The 18614-nt window shown below is 42.8% G+C and overlaps 1 protein-coding gene across 2 annotated transcripts in view; it reads left to right on the top strand.

Annotated features, from left to right (window-relative positions):
• Positions 1 to 326: 326 nt before the first annotated feature.
• SLC35F6 (solute carrier family 35 member F6) overlaps positions 327 to 18614 on the top strand; it is an 82461-nt gene continuing 64173 nt past the window's right edge. The window contains exon 1 of one of the 2 annotated variants that reach the window (XM_029596239.1): positions 327 to 514. In XM_029596239.1, coding sequence (XP_029452099.1) covers positions 438 to 514 — 77 coding nt within the window. In that variant the 5' untranslated portion in view covers positions 327 to 437. Of the gene's footprint in view, positions 515 to 758; positions 840 to 18614 lie in introns of those variants that run through there. The other variant, XM_029596240.1, reaches the window with a different exon arrangement.

The raw sequence follows: 18614 nt of genomic DNA, 5'->3' as shown, positions 1-18614 counted from the left end.
AGAGGATCGGGGAGGGGGAGGGGGAGGGGGGGGGACGTAGGGGTTCACTTCTGGACATTAGAAAACACTGGGAATTCTGTTTTTTGGCCGGCTTCAGAATTTGGCGCCCGACACGGACCTATGCTGCCTAAGCCTAAATCGGGCTCTGAATGCGCTGTGTAGGCGGCTGTGAATTATTGCGTGCGAGTGTTTTATGGTAAGCGCGTGTGTTCGTGCTGTCTGCGAGCGGCGGTGGGTTTCGCTGACAGTATTGCTCAATTATAATTCCGTTCCCCTTCCTCCTCCCACACTTTAATGCCCCGCCAGGTCTCAGCTGACTGGAAATCACGTGACACCGCCCCACCCCCTTTCTCGTGCTGGAAACGGGCCGGAGCTGAGGTGCTCGCGCCCTGGTGGATCAGAGGCTGCGACAGAAGCAAAAGAGCAGATACGTAGTCATGGCCTGGACCAACTATCAGCTTTTCCTGGCTGGGCTGATGCTCGTCACCGGCTCCATCAATACCCTGTCCGCCAAGTAAGCGCTGCAAGCGTGTGTATGCGCGGGAGAGAAAATGCGAGCGAGGATTACGGTCTCTGCGGGTGGGCTTCCATTAGACAGCAGTAGTAGCTTGCCTATCACGAGGATTCTTGGGAGCCTCTCTCCTGTTTGTGTGAGAGATGGAGAGACCCAAACCCAGCTGTTTGCGTCGTCCTGTGCCTCTTCTCAGAAGGCGTCCGGCCGGTTCGTAGGTCATGTGATCTTCCCCGGCGGAGCCACGTGCTCCTCGCAGCTCGCCCTAGCCTCCGTTGCTGGGTGACGAGCTTCCGCCTTTGTTCGTTTTGAGAAGTTAAATTCATCGGTACACTTTTGTTTTGTTTAGTTTCTTATTTTTTCACGTTCTCCTTCCTGCAAGTCTTATGTCGTCAAGGTTTTGATTGGTGGCAGGATTCTATATTCTATATCTTTTTATAGTTGGCGTTTCCGTAAATAGTGCTGATTTATTGAGAACATAACTTCTTGTGCTGTAATTTGCTTTGTTTTTTATATTATTGCCTAGAGCTCTTGGTTGGATTGTCAGGTTTATATTCGTGAGAAATAAATCTGCTTTTGGAATTAGTTGGCTTTAAACCCTTTTCTTCATGGTTTAATTTTATGTAACGGATTTTAGCACTATTTTTAGCAGTTTCCTTCATGCTTAGCTCTTCATTGACCCTTGTGATGCGGAACAAAATTAATCTTGCACATTTTCTAACACTTTAAAATAAACTTAGCTTTAGAACTGTGTTCTATTTACTATATTTAAATGATTGTAGAAAAAAAGCGTATAGCCTATTTAATCTGACCATCTATCAAATTTAATTGTATAATTCCCATCATACTCTCTCAAGATAACTCCCATGCTTTCTTTAATTCAAATAACTGGCTTTGTCTTTACCACCACCCTCTCTGTTAAGAAATATTTGCCAAGATTACTCCCGAGTCAATCCCTTCAGTCTCATCGTATGGCACTTCATTCTGGGCAGGGAAGGCGGAGGGAAGTACCGTACTTTGCTGCCCATGATAACATGGGTACCAGGCTAGGCTTCAAGCTGCTTGTGGGGGTGGAGAGGGAGAAAATCCTTTGGCAGGGTCATGCTGGGTATTGTTGAGAGAGGCGTTTTTGAATTTGGCAAACGTGACCCTGGGCGCCTGATTTGATAGGGCTTTCGGAGACAGGAGTGAAGTCAGGGTGGTCAAAGACAAGGTGCAGGGGTTTATTTATTTTTTTCCATGTCTTGGTTTTGATGCAGTGACCTGCGTTCTTCCCACCCACCCTTATTGGTTTTGGAATTTTCTTATGCAAGGGGGTTACAGCCCCAGCTGGTTGGGGCTGGTTGCCTGAGCCTGATTGAGGTTTCACTTCAGGACACCAAATCCTGAATAGTCAGTGCACTGTGAGGTAGTCATCACCATCAATCTCTTTTTGCGATATACTTTGAAACTAAAGAAATCTGACCATTGCTGTGCTGGGCTCCTCAGAATGCTATGCACATTCATCATAGATCCATGTAAAGAATAGTGCGAATAATTAGTGGGCTTGGGGAAGGAGCTATTTTAAAAGTAGAAGGCTTGTCCCTTAAATGTACACAGTGTATATTGTAAAAATGTAATATTTTAGGACAAGAAATAAGACCAAGAGGCAAATAAGTTACTTTGAAGAATTTCTCTAGCACTGCTCATTTATGGTACAGTAATTTTTTACTTAAGGAGTAACAAAGCAATTGACATTTATATTAAGCTTTCTTCTTTCCTAGGTTCTTCCAATACAAGATTGGGGGACACCGTTGCTGGCACTGCCACTGTTCTTGCTGCTTTCTGCCTGGTCTGTAGATAAACTGAGCGTTTCAGTTTCCAGGTGTCAGTGAGATATTTTCTACCAGTATGGAGTAGATTAGGGGGGAAAAATCAATGAAAATGCTCCAAGTGAGAGTTCAACTTCTGCTTTTGCTTGCTCTAGACAGTTGTAAGTGATGTGATTCACACATTAGCCAAAAAAGGGAATACTATGAAAATAACTGACTCCCAGAATGAATTGTGGTCAGGTCAGCAGAAAGCTGTGGTTTAGAAGGCACATGAAGGCACTCTCAGGGTCTCATGACCTGTTAGCTAACAAAAGAACCTGAATCTGCAGTTCTTTATGAACAAGCAAGCAGGGAGTAAACCTGCGAAGCACAAAGTTCTTGCAAAACTAAGAGCTATGTCATTAAAGGAGAGGAACTGACCTAGAATCCCTGAGCCTTTGATGTTCAGCTGAGTTACTCCCTCTTGTAAAATTCTCAGTATCTTTCCGCATTATTTTCTTTGTCTTTCAGCCGAATCTCTTGAACAATTCTATAGTAAGCAGTAATTTATTCTGCTCAGCTCAGTACTTCCCCCAAACCTGTCCTGGTGCCCGCTTAACCAGTCTGGTTTTCAGGATATCCACATTGAATATGTGAGAGCAAAAGTTTGCATACACTGGATCCCCAGTATAGGCAAGTAGATCTCATGCATATTCATTGTGGATAATCTGAAAACCAGACAGGCTATGCAGTCACTAGTACAGGTTTGGGAAGCTCTGGTGATAGTTTTCATACCATGCTGGTTTTTTTTTTTTTTTTTTGCTTCTTAGAAGAAACGTTGCACTTGTCTAGACATCAGGCATAACAGACTGGCTCTCTTTCTCCCATTTTAAGGTTGCATCTTTCGTACTAACCAGTGAACAAAAGAAATGCCTCCAATTAGTTTTAGTACAAGTTTGCAGTATAACCTATAGAACTCTCCATGCCATTAGCCTACCCATCATAGTGGCATTCCACTGCTCAAAGCACTCAACTATGTATTCTTTGGAGACCTTTGTTTTCAGTTTGATTTTTTTTTTTTTTGTGAATTTCAATGTTATAAGCAAAAACAGGAGAAAAATCAGTGGATTTTTATCACATTGAAATTTCAAGATAAAATAAAATTGGAACAAAGGTTCCTAGTCTTCTTTAATAGCCCAGTTCATGTACACAATTGAACTAGCCAGGAGATGCTACCATTAATGGAAAGGACTCTTTCCTAGTAGCTGACCCCTGCCTCCACAGTACTTCTAATTCCCCCATGCTGGCTCCATGAGCAGGAGTGAGGACTGAGATTCAAACCTAGGGCCTCATTTATTGTTTTTCACTATTGGTTTTGTAATCAGTTGCTGTTTCAACATGTATTATTGCTGTCATTAAATATTTTTGTGTGTTACTTGTAATCTTCTAAGATTTGTAGATCAGCAGAATAGAAATTGTTTAAATAAATTTACTAAGTATTTTTCCCATAGGCATAGAATGGGAGAAAAGCCTTAGTAAATCAGGCCCATGGTTTGTTTGTTTTTTCTGTGTGGCAAGCCTGTGAAAAAGTTCATGGTGGTTTTTGAAAATAAGATTTTTGTGACTAAATTAAAGTGCTGTTGAAATGTAACATATTAGTTTTATAGCGAAGGGCCACATAAATTTCAAGAGGGCCAGGGTGGGAGCCCGTTGGAGTTTTTTTGAGGGGTTTGTTTGGTATGTGTGTGTGGTGTACCCATTCCACTCTTCGCTTTCACGCCCTTTCCTCTTACTCTTCCCTTGCCCTCTCCTCCTCTTCCTTTTTTTTCACTAACCTCCTTTGGGCTGGCAGGGCCTGGCCTTCTGCCAACATTTTTCAACTGCAAAATAGGACTGCCTCTTCTTATTTCCACTGACAAGGCCTGGCTTCCTCGTCAGTGGCTTTCTTGCGTGCCTCTTCTGCTGTTGTGGGTTAAAAAATTAATTCCCTCCATGGGCTGAATCTGGCCGCTCAAAGGAGAAGCATAGCAGACCAGCCAAATAGTCTCTGTGGGCCATAGTTTTGGACCCTTGTTTTACTGTATAGCAGTATACAGCCTGAAATGAAGAAATTAACTTCTGATTTGTTTTAAGCATTATGTAGCCAGCTACTTTCTGACCCTTGTAGGGCCTATCTGGGAACAGTTCCCAGAATACACTATTCCCTGAGAGAAATTGCAGGGGCTTGGAGCACGGCTAGGGAGAGAAACAGGTTTTCTTTTTATTATATTAATCCTTTTTTACTTTAAAATTATTTATATATTACTAATGTTTCAAAATACAAAAATTCACTTTGTTCAGAAAGCTTAAGAGGTATGATATTAACAAAATATAAAGTTATCACTAAAGAAAATAATCCATTATAGATCACAAAATATTTAGGAAGAGGAAATAGGAGAAAAAGAAATAACCAAATAGCTATTAACATGAGTATCCCTTCTGCAAATAATTTAAAATTCACCGAAAAAAAACTAATACATGGGGGAAAAAATGAAAACAAAATTAAAAAATAAAACATTTCAGCGGCAGAGTATTTCAGCTTATCACACTTCCTAGCAAAGGTTTTCAAGGCTTATCTGAAAATCTCTGAATCCCAAAGTATATATAATCGTATATTTTTAGGATTATATGCCCTTGGAGTATTTTTTTTTTTACTTCTCCAACTACATCAGTATACAAAGTAGATTTCTTTTAAAGATTAATATAATGGGGAGGAGTCAAGATCGTGGCATGAGGATGCCACAGATTTCTGCTGCTTTTTCAGGTTTCTGTGACTGTTTGTTACCTGCAATAATGCTTCTGAACAGGAAAGGAAGGTGAGAATGTTTCCTCCCACCAAGTCCTCAATCCCACCTGGGCAGCGTTTTATCTCTGAGTTTGTGATTCCTGCTGCAGCTGGGGCTCTGGAGGTACCCACTGGCAATTTCCAGGGAAGAGGTGTCACTCAGCCCCTTGATTGGTCGTCTACCAGCAGCTCTTTGGAGATCCCCCTGTCATGAAAACTTTGGCGCCAGATGATGATGTCATGATTGGGGCCGCTGTCTGAGAGAGTATTCAAGGGAGAAAGCTCTGAAACAGAAACATCTATTGCAAGATAGAGTTCTGATTTAACATTTCCCGGTTCTGTTTCAACATAGGAGCCTTGCTTGGTGAGTGCTCTCGAGTCATCTGCCTCCACACCATCGATGTCCCTTGATATGACGGAACTGGTCACTACTCGGCCTTTTGTCCTGCCAACTAAACTGGTGGTAGTAACACTGGATGCTGTATGGAACTTGATGGCCAATTTTGCCACATCTTTGTTTTGCTAAAGTGGATATTTCCTCCAGAATGAAGTTACTATCTCAGGATACCTTTAGACAGTATCAGGAACATCTGGAAGACATTAATGCTCTTAAGGAATATGTTAAACAGTTGTTTGATAAATACTGCTATAATTAAAGATCGGAAGACTTTGTCAAAAAGGGTAGAATTCATTGAAAACAATGACATTTGAACTTAAGATTCCTAAATTTTCCTCGATTAGTGGGAGAACAATCTTGGATAACACTGAGGAAATATTTGATTGATATCTTGCAGGTTCCTTCAGATAAGGTTCCTGTATTTAATAAAGTGTGTTTTTTGTGCCTTTTCATGCTGCTAATAAGGTAGAAAATCCATAGATTTTGCTAATTTATCAGCTATCTTGGGAAAACTCTACTCAAGTTATTGAAAGAGCACCTTTAATGGTTTTCTTTATGAAAAGATCTTTCTTATATAATGCAATGTTTAAAAAAAAAGTTTTGCTTTCATGGTTATACTGTTAATTTTTCCTGATTTAGCAAGGAATACCCAGGAAAGAAGTAAAGGATTCCTGGCTTTACACCAGGAAGCAAGGGCCTTCTGAGCCTCCTTTCTCCTGCAGTATCCTTGCAAATGTAATCAAATGTAATCAAGTTTAGGGCAGATCATTTTATATTTTTTCTTGCAAAACAACTCTGTACTTTTTTAGTTTCTTGACCGTTCATTGGGCCCTCAACGAACCATCTGGAACTTTTTAATTGATACCTCTATCAGTGAAAGAGAAATTCAATATACATTCAAGTTGGGTTTTTTTTTTAATATTTTGAAAAGTTATGAGTGAAACTAAAGTTAAATTTGTTTTTATATTAAACCTTAGACCTCATTAAGTTCACAAGCTGGCTGCAGGGGCAACTTTTGAGATGGGAAGAAGGTGTTTTTTGGGGGGGGTTTCCCTCCTGTAGTTGAAACAAATCTTTAAAAATAGAGAATCTTTAATTTAAAAAAAAAAATGTAAATTTAAAAAAAGGGGAATTAACCTCATCTTCTTAGTTGTACAAGCCATACTGCTGAGAATGTAGTGAAATCCCTATTTTCTGTCGATAAGCAGGCTGAATTAGCCATGCTGTCTGGGTAATTTCATCTGTTGCACGGGGTGGAGCCATCTCGCCAAGCTTAGAGCTTTGCTCTCCTGAACATGTGCAGTCGTTCCTGCTTGGTTATCTGTGAATCTCTTTAGTTCTATTTTTTCTGCACTACATATGGTTGTGTGGAACACCTTCTCTCCATATTTTCTCCTCAGGAAAATTGATTTTGCAATTGGTGAACCTCCAACAGCACTTAAGTGCTACCATGTCCAAGAAAGCACAGATGGATATAACTTGTTTATATTTTTCTGCGACCTGACCATGCCCAATCCATCTGCTGGGATTGCAGTCTGATGTCCCCGAGAACGCAAAGGCAGAGAGCCCAGAAAATAGCCTGTTTTAAGAGGAGAACATAGCATACTCTGCATCGGGCAGTTATACTCCTTCATCACTGGATGACAGGGGAGATCGACTCAGTCCTCTCCGGGACCAAGAGTCGTCATAGGCCTGCAGAGACTAGTTTTATCTACAAGCCCAATAGGAAAATCCAGTGCCTCGACCAAATCGAAGAAGGTGACGAGTCATGAAAATGCGCCAAGCTCCCAGGCAACAATCTCAGTCAACTTAGCCAAGAGATCACCAAAGAGGCCAAAGACCACAACAGTCTTAACAATGTTTTTGATTCCCATTCAGCCACAACTGCAGTTTCAGGTCTGGGCAGAATAAGATGATGGACAAGTGGTTACTAAACATAGTACGTCAGGGGTTCTATCTGGACTTCTTCAAATGTCGTACCATTCCACATTTAGTAGCACCTCCTTTAGGACCCATCTCAACTAGTACTCTTAAAACAGGAAGCCCAGAAGCTACTTGCACAGAACGCAATACAAATGGTACCAGAGCCTCAGTGCAACAGAGGTTACTATTCCCAATACTTCCTCATCCTAAAGAAAACTGTAGTCCTTTGCTTGATCTTGGACCTCTGTTCTCTCAACAAGTATCTGCACAGAGAGAAATTCAAGAATGCATTCCTAAAATTGATTTTACTATTCATACAGCCCAACAATTGGGTGTGCTCCCTCAATCTCAAGGATGCTTATATGCACATGCCAACCCACTGATCTTTGTTGGCCCTACCTCTATTTCAAGATAGGACCCAATCACTACCAATACAAGGTACTGTTTGAGTTCTCCTCTGTCCTCAGAGTCTTCACGAAGTGCCTAGCAGTGGCAGTCCCTTATCTGGATGATTGAGTTATAGTTTCCCCAAATTCAGAAAGCCTATAGTCAAACCTCAGATACTATTCAAGTCCTAGAGGAGTTAGGATTCCTAATAAATTACAAGAAGTCGGTACTTGAGCTCAGATTCTACAATTTATTGGAGCAAGGACAGATACAGTTTTTTCAAGGGCTTTCCTTCCCAATGACAGAGCCCAGCTGTTGTCAACTGTCTTCAACTTCATTAGCGATCATCTGTATGCTCAGCACGCCGCATCTCGGAGCTACAAGCACTGTCCTGCCGGGATTCGTTTCTCAGAATCACTCCAGAGGCTATCCATCTTCGCACGGTTCCTTCCTTCTTACCCAAAGTAGTCTCACACTTCCACCTCAAACAAACCATAGCCTTGCCTACCACGGAAAGTTTGAAGAAGTCGGTAGAAGGTCGAATACTACGCCATCTCAACATCGGCAGGCTGCTGTCCAGATACCTGGACATGTCAGAAGCAGTGCGAAAGACAGACCACCTATTCATCCTTCACAGCGGGAAGAAGCAAGGGGAAGCAGCCTCGCAGGCAACCATCACCCGCTGGATCAAAGAAGTTATCAAGGCGGCCTACGTAGAAGCAGGAAAGCCACCACCTCTATGGTTCAAGGCTCACTCTACCAGAGCGCAAGCGGCCTCTTGGGCAGAAACGAGGATGCTGTCGCCTGCAGAGATCTGCAAAGCGGTGACGTGGTCCTCCCTCCATACCTTCTCCAGATTCTACCGTCTGGATGTCCAGGCCAGGGAGGACACGGCATTCGCGAGGGCTATCCTGAATGGACCTCGGGCAGCTTCCTGCCCAGTCCGGGAGTAGTTTTTGTACCTTCCACTTGGTTTGAGTCCATCTGCTACACGCTAGGAAATGTTGAGATTACTTACCTGATAATCTCCTTTTCCTTAGTGTATGCAGATGGACTCAGCATCCTGCCCGGCTGCTGGTATACATGGGGATTCACAGACTCACGGTAAGCCATGTTTTCTGATAATAGGGCATCCACCCTGCTGGGTGTCGACGCCTTCCAAAGGTAGGCGCTAATTTCTTCTGGCACTGGGAAAGTGCACAGAAAAGCAGTAAAAACTGCTTTTCTGTGCACCCTCCGACTTAATATCATGGCGATATTAAGTCGGAAGTCCCGAAGAGTAAAGAAAAGTTTAAAAAAAAAAATGGAAGTCGGCCGGTGGCTGTTGGGTCAAAAAGCGGATGCTCAATTTTGCTGGCATCCGGTTTCCGAACACGTGGCTGTCAGCGGGCTCGAGAACAGATGCCGGCAAAATTGAGCGTCAGCTGTGAAACCCGCTGACAGCTGCTGCTCCTGTCAAAAAGGAAGCGCTAGGGACGCAAAAAAGAAATATACAGGTCTTTAACTTATACCCTCTGATTTACCTGTGGAGAATGTGGCATTAAGGGATTTCTAATGGACAGTGTTTTTGGCAATAGGTTACTGGTAATGGACCAGGACCATGCCTCTCTTATAGCCCAGAGTGAGTCATAAGAGGTGTGTCCTCTATCTCCATCAGCTGTGGAGGAGGGAAATCCCATACATGAAGACTGGTTTAGCAGTACTCAGGAAAGAAAATTGGTTGTATATTTGATTTTTCTTTTTGCAACTGTTTATTACTATTTACAGATTTGTATTTTTTTTTGGCTTCAATACATTGCTTTGAGCTTAATGGATAGGCAGGGAATTAGCTTTAAATATGTACACAGACGCATTTATATTAATGTGAACTCTATTCCTTTCCATTGATTTGAAAACTTGCTCCAGACTTATTTGCCAGAGATGAAAATGCATTTCCCCCTTCCCCACCCTAATAATTCCCTTTAAGTAGATAGGTAGAAAAAGTATGTGGCAAGTGCATTTAGGACTATTGCTAGGGATGTACAAGAAGGGCAGTTTCCTTCGGTGCCAAGCTGTTTAGGAGGCCACATCATACTTATGAGTCTGTGAGCACGTCAGCCTGAAAGGGAAAGAGGGTACCAAAAGTAACCCTTGTCTGAAGCACAATTTTGTCCTATGTCTGCTCTGAATGTGTTTCTTCTCTGGTACGTGCCCACCCTTCACCCCACCTTCCATACAGTCCTTTCACTCTCCTCCCACCTCACCTAGGTGCAGTCCTTTCCTCTTTCTTGCCCCCATCCCTCCAGTTTTCTCTTCTACTCTAGCCCTTCTGCTGCTGCCTCCCTCCCAGGCCCTGATTGAGGTCAAAGACACCACCTCTTCCCCATGACCTGGAAGACAGAATATGCATATTCTGCCCCAGTTCAGACTATATTGCCAGGCAAATGAATTTTCAAAACCCTGTCCTTGACATCAACATTAATTTTGATTATATGCATACTGAAACATCTACATTTTCTAGGAGTGCATATTATTTGGTGCACTACATTTAGAAATGTGTTTTAATTGGGGCATGTATATGGAATCCATTGTTTCATTTGGGACATAGTTTACTTGTATATGACTAGTAGGGATTGGGATCCAGTTAATAATTAAGATAGCTTCTAGTGCTATTCATCTTTACCCTGGAACATTTTAATCACACAACACTGTGACAGCCCCAGGAATGAACTATAAATAAGGGTGACTTTTTTTTTTTTTTGTTAACTGGATTAAGAATGTACTATTACATTTCTTGTTCCAAGTTAAAGATTCAGAGTCACACAGCTGAGGCTAGAATTTAAGATATCTGAGAGTTCTGCTGATTATCTGTTCTGTACTCTTGATTGGTCAACCATATTTCTCACCAGCAGGGGGCAGCTTGGCCTATCGGGGCTTTGGGCATACCCCAGTGGTATGATGAAAGGTGGTAACATGATTGCTGCGATGGTTGCTTGCTGTGTTCTTGCACTCTGGTGAGCAAAGAGCCTAAAGAAGCCGCTAGCAGCCAATGGAGGAGGAGAGGATATGGGCTGCTGCCAAGCTGCAGGAGAAGAGAGAATATGAGTAATGTGGCCGAAGGATAAGAGGAACAATGCAGAGGGAGAACCCAAAGGAGGAGAAGAGCAATGTGGCAGCGGGCCACCAACTTAGACCAGGCCAGCGGGGCCAAAAGAGAAGAGGAACGACGGGTAATGGGCCGCCACTGGAGGCAGGGCCGGTGGGGCTGAAAGAGGAGCAATGAGGCAGTGACCGCCGCTGGAACTCAGGCTAACAGGGATCCAGGTCAGAAGTACCTGGCATTAGAACAGAAATTGCCATACTGGGTCAGACCAAGGGTCCATAAAGTCCAGCATCCTGTTTCCAACAGTGGCCAATCCAGGCTACAAGTACCCAAAAACTAAGTAGATCCCATGCTACTGATGCTAGTAATAGTGGCTATTTTCTAGGTCAACTTGATTAATAGCAGGTAATGGACTTCTCTAAGAACTTATCCAAAACTTTTTTAAACCCAGCTACTCTAACTGCACTAACTACATCCCCTGGCAACAAATTCCAGTGCTTAATTGTGTGTGAGTGAAAGAATTTTCTCCGATTTTTAGTTTTAAATGTATTACATGCTAACTTCATGGAGTGCCCCCTAGTCCTTCTATTGTCCGAAAGTGTAAATAACAGATTAACATTTACCCATTCTAGACCTCTTATGATTTTAAATACTTCTATTATATCCCCCCTTCAGTCGTCTCTTCTCCAAGCTGAACAGTCCTAACCTCTTTACTCTTTCCTCATAAGGGAGCTGTTCATCCCCTTTATCATTTTGGTCACCCTTCTCTGTACCTTCTCCATCGCAACTATATCTTTTTTGAGACGCGGCAACCAGAATTGTACACAGTATTCAAGGTACAGTCTCACCATGGAGCGATACAGAGGCATTATGACATTTTCCGTTTTATTCTCCATTCCCTTCCTAATGATTTCCAACATTGCTTTTTTGACTGCCGCAGCACACTGAGCTGACTATTTCAATGTATTACGCACTGTGAAGCCTAGATCTCTTTCCTAGGTGATAGGTTCCATATTAGGAGCTAACATCGTGTGACAGCAAGGGTTATTTTTCCCTATATACATAATCTTGCACTTATCCACATTAAATTTAATCTGCCATTTGGATGCCCAGTTTTCCAGTCTCACAAGGTCCTCCTGCAATTTATCACAATCTGCTTGTGATTTAACTACTCTGAATAATTTTGTATCATCTGCAAATTTGATTACCTCACTCGTATTCCTTTCTAGATCATTTATAAATATATTGAAAAGCATGGATCCCTGAGGCACTCCACTGCCCACTCCCCTGCACTGACAAAATTGTCCATTTAATCTTACTCAGTTTCCTATCTTTTAACCAGTTTGTAATCCCACGAAAGAACATCGTCTCCTATCCCATGACTTTTTACTTTTCTTAGAAGCCTCTCATGAGGGACTTTGTCAAATGCCTTCTGAAAATCCAAAATCACGATATCTACCAGTTCACCTTCATCCACATGTTTATTAACCCCTTCAAAAAAAGTGAAGCAGATTTGTGAGGCAAGACTTGCCTTGGGTAAAGCCATGCTGACTTTGTAACATTAAACCATGTCTGTCTATATCAGTGGTTCTCAACCTTTCTAATGCCGTGACCCCGCAATACAGTTCCTCATGTTGCGGTGACCCCTCGCCCCGCCCTCGCCCTGTGAGGGTGGGGTGAGGGCGGGGCTTTGGTCATATGGGGGTGGGGTTATGGATGGGGTTGGATTTTAGTGCACACTTATCATTTAATTATGACATTTATAATGTGAATGTAACTCAACTCACCATAGGTTCTCACATGCATGGCACACTGACCCATGATCGTCACGGGGCTAGATGTAAAAGTACAGTTTGTATCCACAGGAACCCCCCTGACCCACAATAATGGATGTAAAGCAGAATTATGACATTCCCCATACAACTCACCCTACAAAAAAGATATTCTGGTTCTAGTGACATCTCAGTAACAGCAACTCAAACTCCTTCTATTTCCAGGCTCAATAGCCCTACTTATGAAAAGACAACAGTTTACCACCAATGCATGTCCTCTGAGAAAACACAACAAATAAGACCGATACAAACGCTTACATGCTAGCAAAATATCTCATCTCGGTAACAGACACAGAACCGACCTAACATACTCCCAGGATCTGTAGTAATGCACATAAACTAATCCGCACACAGTTACACCTGTATTATGGAATACACTCAAACAGGAGCAACCCTATCTATGAAAAGGCAACACTACAAATATTAAATCAGGCCCTAAAAACCAATACACCTCTTATTAGGAAAACAGAACTAGCAAGCAGCTATATATCCCCACACAGAAATAATTGTAAAACTATACTAATAAGCAGAATAAATGTTTCAAAACAGCTATGAACATCCAACAATTAAAAACTCATAAAAACTATTAAACATTCTCCAAACACCAATAAAATATTTCAAAAAAGCAGACATCACACAATTAAAATGGCAGTCAAGAAAAATAAACTTAAAAAGCCACCTTTACTTACCCCCTCCAGCAGCTCTCCTACTCCCCTTCCCTGCAGGCCGTGGCACTCACCAGAAGCAGCAGTAGAAGCTAAGCTCTATACTTATGGTCCTCTTCCTTAGTGCCCATGTCTCTCACACACACACACCATACCAGTCATGCCCCCATGACCAGTTTCTGTCTCTCACACACCAATCATCTCCCAAACAGTCTTTGGCACACACACACCAGTCACCTTCCTGAACAGTTTCTCTCATGCCATACACACACACACACACACAGGCTTCCCACTCCCGTGTTCTACTTACATATACGGGCTTCTCACTCTCATAATCACTTTCTCACACACACACACACACCAGTCACCTTCCTGAACAGTTTCTCTCATGCCATACACACACACACACACAGGCTTCCCACTCCCATGTTCTACTTACATATATGGGCTTCTCACTCTCATAATCACTTTCTCTGTCTCTCTCTCTCTCTCTCACACACACACACACTCACTCACTCACCAGTCTCTCACTCCCATGCTTGTTCTCTCCACATGCACAGGCTTCTCATTCCCATAATCACTTTCTCTCTGTTACACACACACCAGTCTCTCTCATTTCCATGCTCACTCTCCACGTGCACAGGCTTCTCATTCCCTGAATCACATTCTCTCATATTCACACACACACACCAGTCTTTTTCTCTCACAAGCACCATCACCTTACCAAGCAGTCTCTCTCTCTCATGCATGCACACTCACCCAGGTTTCTCACTCCCATGCTTTCTTTCACCCCCACAACACCAGGCTTCTTACGCCCATGGTTTCTCACATACCCAGACTTCTCACTTCCATGCTTTTTCTCTCTCTCACACACACACATCAGTCACCTCCCTGACTAATGTCTCACACTCTCACATACACATCAGTCATCTCCCTGAGCAATCACTTTCATTGTCTCTCACATACACACACACACACACACATCAGCTCTCTGACCAGTCAATCACACAGGCTGGCTAGCTGCTTCTCTCTCTTTCTCTCACTCACTTCCTCCCCCCCCCCCCCCCCCCCCCCGAGCACAAATGGGAGCTGCAGCAGCCTCCGCTGGCCAAGAAAGAAGAATCCCATCGGCCGCGGGAGGCTCATGCTGCTGTCTCCTTTCTCCATTACTGGCTGCTTCTATTGCTCGAGGACCGATGCTGCAGCCGCTGCTGCTACTTTTTCGCGCGGCGCGGCTCTCTCTCCTTCCCGCGCACCGCGATTCACTTCCTGTTCCGGGTCACGGGAGGGGGGGGGCAGGCGCAGGAAGAAGAAAAGGCCCAGCCACGGGTGCACAGCTTCTTCTAGCGCCGCTGCCGTTCCCGCTGGGCTTGAACGTGCTGACAGCCCGGCGGCAACGGCAGCGGGAGAGACCGGGAGCGCGCGACACAAGGCGACCCCTGTGTTTTGGGCGTTCGACCCCCGCCGGGGTCGCGACCCATAGGTTGAGAACCGCTGGTCTATATGCTCTATGATTTTTATCTTTAAAACACTTTCCACTATTTTTCCTGGCACTGAAGTCAGGCTAACTGGTCTGTAGTTTCCCAGATCGCCCCTGGGGCCCTTTTTAAATATTAGGCTTATTAGCCACCCACCAGTCTTCAGGTACAGTGGATGGTTTTAATGATAGGTTACAAATTTTAACTAATAGATCTGAAATCTCATTTTTTAGTTCCTTCAGAACCCAGCAGTAAATAAATCCCATGCTGCTAATGCTTGGTAATAAGTAGTAGCTTTCCCTGAGTGACCTTGGTTAATAAGTTTGACTTTTCCGGGAACTTATCCAAATCTCTTTTTTAACCCATCCATACTGACTACCTTTGGCAATGAATTCCAGAGCTTAATTATACCTTGAGTGAAAGAATTTTTGAGTATTTGAAATGCACTACTTGTTAACTTCATGGAGTGTCCCCTAGTCTTTGTATCTTCTGAAAGAGTATATAACATTCACATCTACCCATTCTATTAATCTCATGATTTTTATAGATGTCTGTCATATCTTTCCTCAGCCTTCTCTTCTTCAGGCTGAACAGCCCTAACCTCTTCAGCCTTTCCTCATAGGGAAGCTGTTCCATCCCCTTTATCATTTTGGTTGACCTTCTCTGTACTTTTTCCAGTGCAACTATATTTTTTCTGAGATCCGGCGACCAGAATTGCACACAGTACTCGAGGTGCGGTCTCATCATGGAGCGAGAGAGGTATTATGACATCCTCTGTTTTTTTTCTCCATTCCTTTTCTAATAATTCCTAACATTGTTTGTTTGCTTTTTTGACTGCCGCAGCACACTGATCTTTTAAACCTTGGAATTTTAGTATTCTCTTCGATGCTGGTTGGCAGATTTTGGGGGAATGGAATGGAGTTTCTTTTCATAGAATATTTAGGGACTGCATGGTTATTTGACGATTTTCTATCTTCTTCATACATTGCAGGTAGGTATATTGTTTAAATGTCATTGTTACTTATATATAATTGTCTCCACGTCAATCTGCTGGTGTAGCATTTGTTTTGGTTTTCGTATATTTGATGTATGGATTGGATGGGAATTTTATTCTTTCAGTTAAAAAAAAAAAAAAAAAAAAAAAAGGATGAATAAATCAATCCTAGTAGACTGATATTTTTTTAAAAGACAAATAATTAGGATTTTTTGTACTGTGAGGTTGCTCTTGCAACCTCACAGATTTCTTGTGATTAGTTTTCTACTTAAATTTTGCATATTTGGGGCCATATTCAGAGGTTTGTCTGGGTAGCTTTGAGTTATCTGGACCAATTCACAGGTTTACACTTCCAGTCCCTTTAATTAGATAAATGCTACCAGGCATAGGTCAGTGTCTGGATACGTTTCAGGTGTGCTAAATCTGGTTTTGCCTGAGAGCAGTCCTGTCCTCTGTCCAAGGCATACCCTCCCCCTCCCCCCCCCCCCCCCCCCCCTCACACACACACACACACACACACACACACACACACACACACACACACACACTTTGTTTAATCCCTGCTGGGGGAGGTATAGTTGAAATCTCTTCTGCCATATAAAAATGTAATGCTGTGGGGAGCTGCCAGTCTTCTTCCCCTGCCCCTCATCCCCACCTGATTCCTGAATAAACAAATGGTCCAACAACCGCACATGCAGACATTCCCCTCCAACCTACTAGTAGCAAAATCACATGAAAGTGATCACTCCCCAGGCTGAAGTTAAAACAATGCTGCAGGCCCACGTAAAGCAGAGGGGAATTCTTAGCCAGGAATCCAGAAGCCCTGTCCTCCCTGCTAAATGTCCCCACTTACTTTGCCAATAATGCAGTGTATGATCTCAGTGACACCACAATGGCCATGCTCTCTAGGAAGGAGTAGAATTTCCAGAGTTGGAGCTCAGAGGGAAAAAAATCATGTGTGACATTTTTCTTTAGTTTTTTGCAGGATAAATATTTAGTAATACTATTTGCCCAAGTGTCTTTTTGAGGTATTGTGCAATGAGTAGTCGTTCTTATAACAATAATCAGGCTTGTTGCTGGGCCAAACCAGTACCCTAGATAGTACTTGGGGGCAGGGCCAGGTTTGGGGGGACGGAAGGGACCTTCTGATGCACCCACATAGGAGCTACAGAGAACTGCCACTACAGCTGTGGCATACAGTGCTGGTGCTGTGTACCCAGATGAGGTGTGTTGGCACTCACTTTGCCTTCCCCTTCTGGCATCTCTGATAAAATGCTGCCTGGCATTGGCATGCCCAGCTTTAAACTATGGGGATCAAATACTCAAGGCAGCAGATGAAGCTTTCTGAGATGCCACACCTCCACTGTCATTCTCTGATCAGAGAGCCTGGTTCAGCAGCAGGGATAGAAAGGAGTGAATCAGGAGGGGGAAAGGTTTTAATATGTGCGATTTAGAGAATCGGAGGAGTTGTGGCGTGAGCATGAGTCAAGGGGTCACAGGGTGTGTGGGTATTAGTATTTTAGGAGGAGGACTGTGAGAGAATCGGATTTGTCCCCTCCTCTGTTTCATTTATTCATCGTATTTTTCTCCTGCCTGGTCGCAAGTAGCATTCAAGGTTAGCTGCAAAACACTTTTAGGGTAACAGCATATTTAGGATAATGCCATTCTTTTCCTCTTTCAGCAAGGATAACTAATATGTCCTTTTCTCCACAATAAAACAAAAAAACCCCCAAAATTATCCAGACACAAATTTCAGAAAAACACTTTTTTTTTTCCTTAAAATAAAAATGTACATTTTAATATGCAAATATGCTGCAGAATCTACCCTTGAACTGCTGCAGGACGCTGGAGGCTGGTATTATAATATAGAGCAAGTGTGAGTGGGTCTTTCAGACACCTGAAAAGCACAAATGAGCCATTACAATATCAGTAGCTTATAGCACTTTGCCTCTTGTGTGCATGTCATGGGATGCCAAAGGTTGAAGACCACTGAGGTAGCACCTGCCAGACGCACAAGTTGGAAGATTAATGGGAAAAATATAAGAGGCTTTCACATTTTACTGTATTTTCACCAGTGCTGACTAGGCCCCACTATGCTGAGACTGATTTATATTCAGTTGCCATCATAATTGGCACTTTCCTGATGGATGCGATTAAATGATCATGGAAATTTCATTTCTCCCCAGAGATAATTTCCTCCTCCAACGCCTATCAAAACAAGACTAAGGCAAGCTAGCATTATAGGGATGCTGGCGCTTCTGCTACCTGTACTGAGTTTGTCCTGTTTTATATTCAAGTTTCCAATGCTTTGGCACAAACAGAAAAACTGCAAACCACAATTAACATCATAAAAGAATTAAGTAACTGGCAGATGTATGGACTTGTCTATATTTATTGAATATATCTGGTACCAAGAGCCCAAAAAAAAAATGTAGTTCACAATGGGATTTCTGCAGAGCCAAGTCTAACGTGGGTAGGCATTGATCTTATTTTGTGTATCGTGGCCTGTACAGGTGATGTAGTTGAGTGAAACAGATACAAAAAAATAAAATTAAAAGGCTGTAAAAAATAGAAAACTGATTCCAATTTTCAAGAATGTCTGCATTCCCATTCTGTGTACTGCACTTGGAGGTTGTCTTATTCCTGATGCCAAACTTGCCTAATTTTGCTTAACATATGCATGCCTAGTCTCTGCTTTCTAAGGCAGACATCGTTGAGATGAGGTTTGCAG

The sequence above is a fragment of the Rhinatrema bivittatum genome, chromosome 3, assembly GCF_901001135.1.
Source record: "Rhinatrema bivittatum chromosome 3, aRhiBiv1.1, whole genome shotgun sequence".
Taxonomy (NCBI): domain Eukaryota; kingdom Metazoa; phylum Chordata; class Amphibia; order Gymnophiona; family Rhinatrematidae; genus Rhinatrema; species Rhinatrema bivittatum.
The sequence above is the reverse complement of the archived record's forward strand: the minus strand, read 5'-3'. Positions and strand labels throughout refer to the sequence as shown.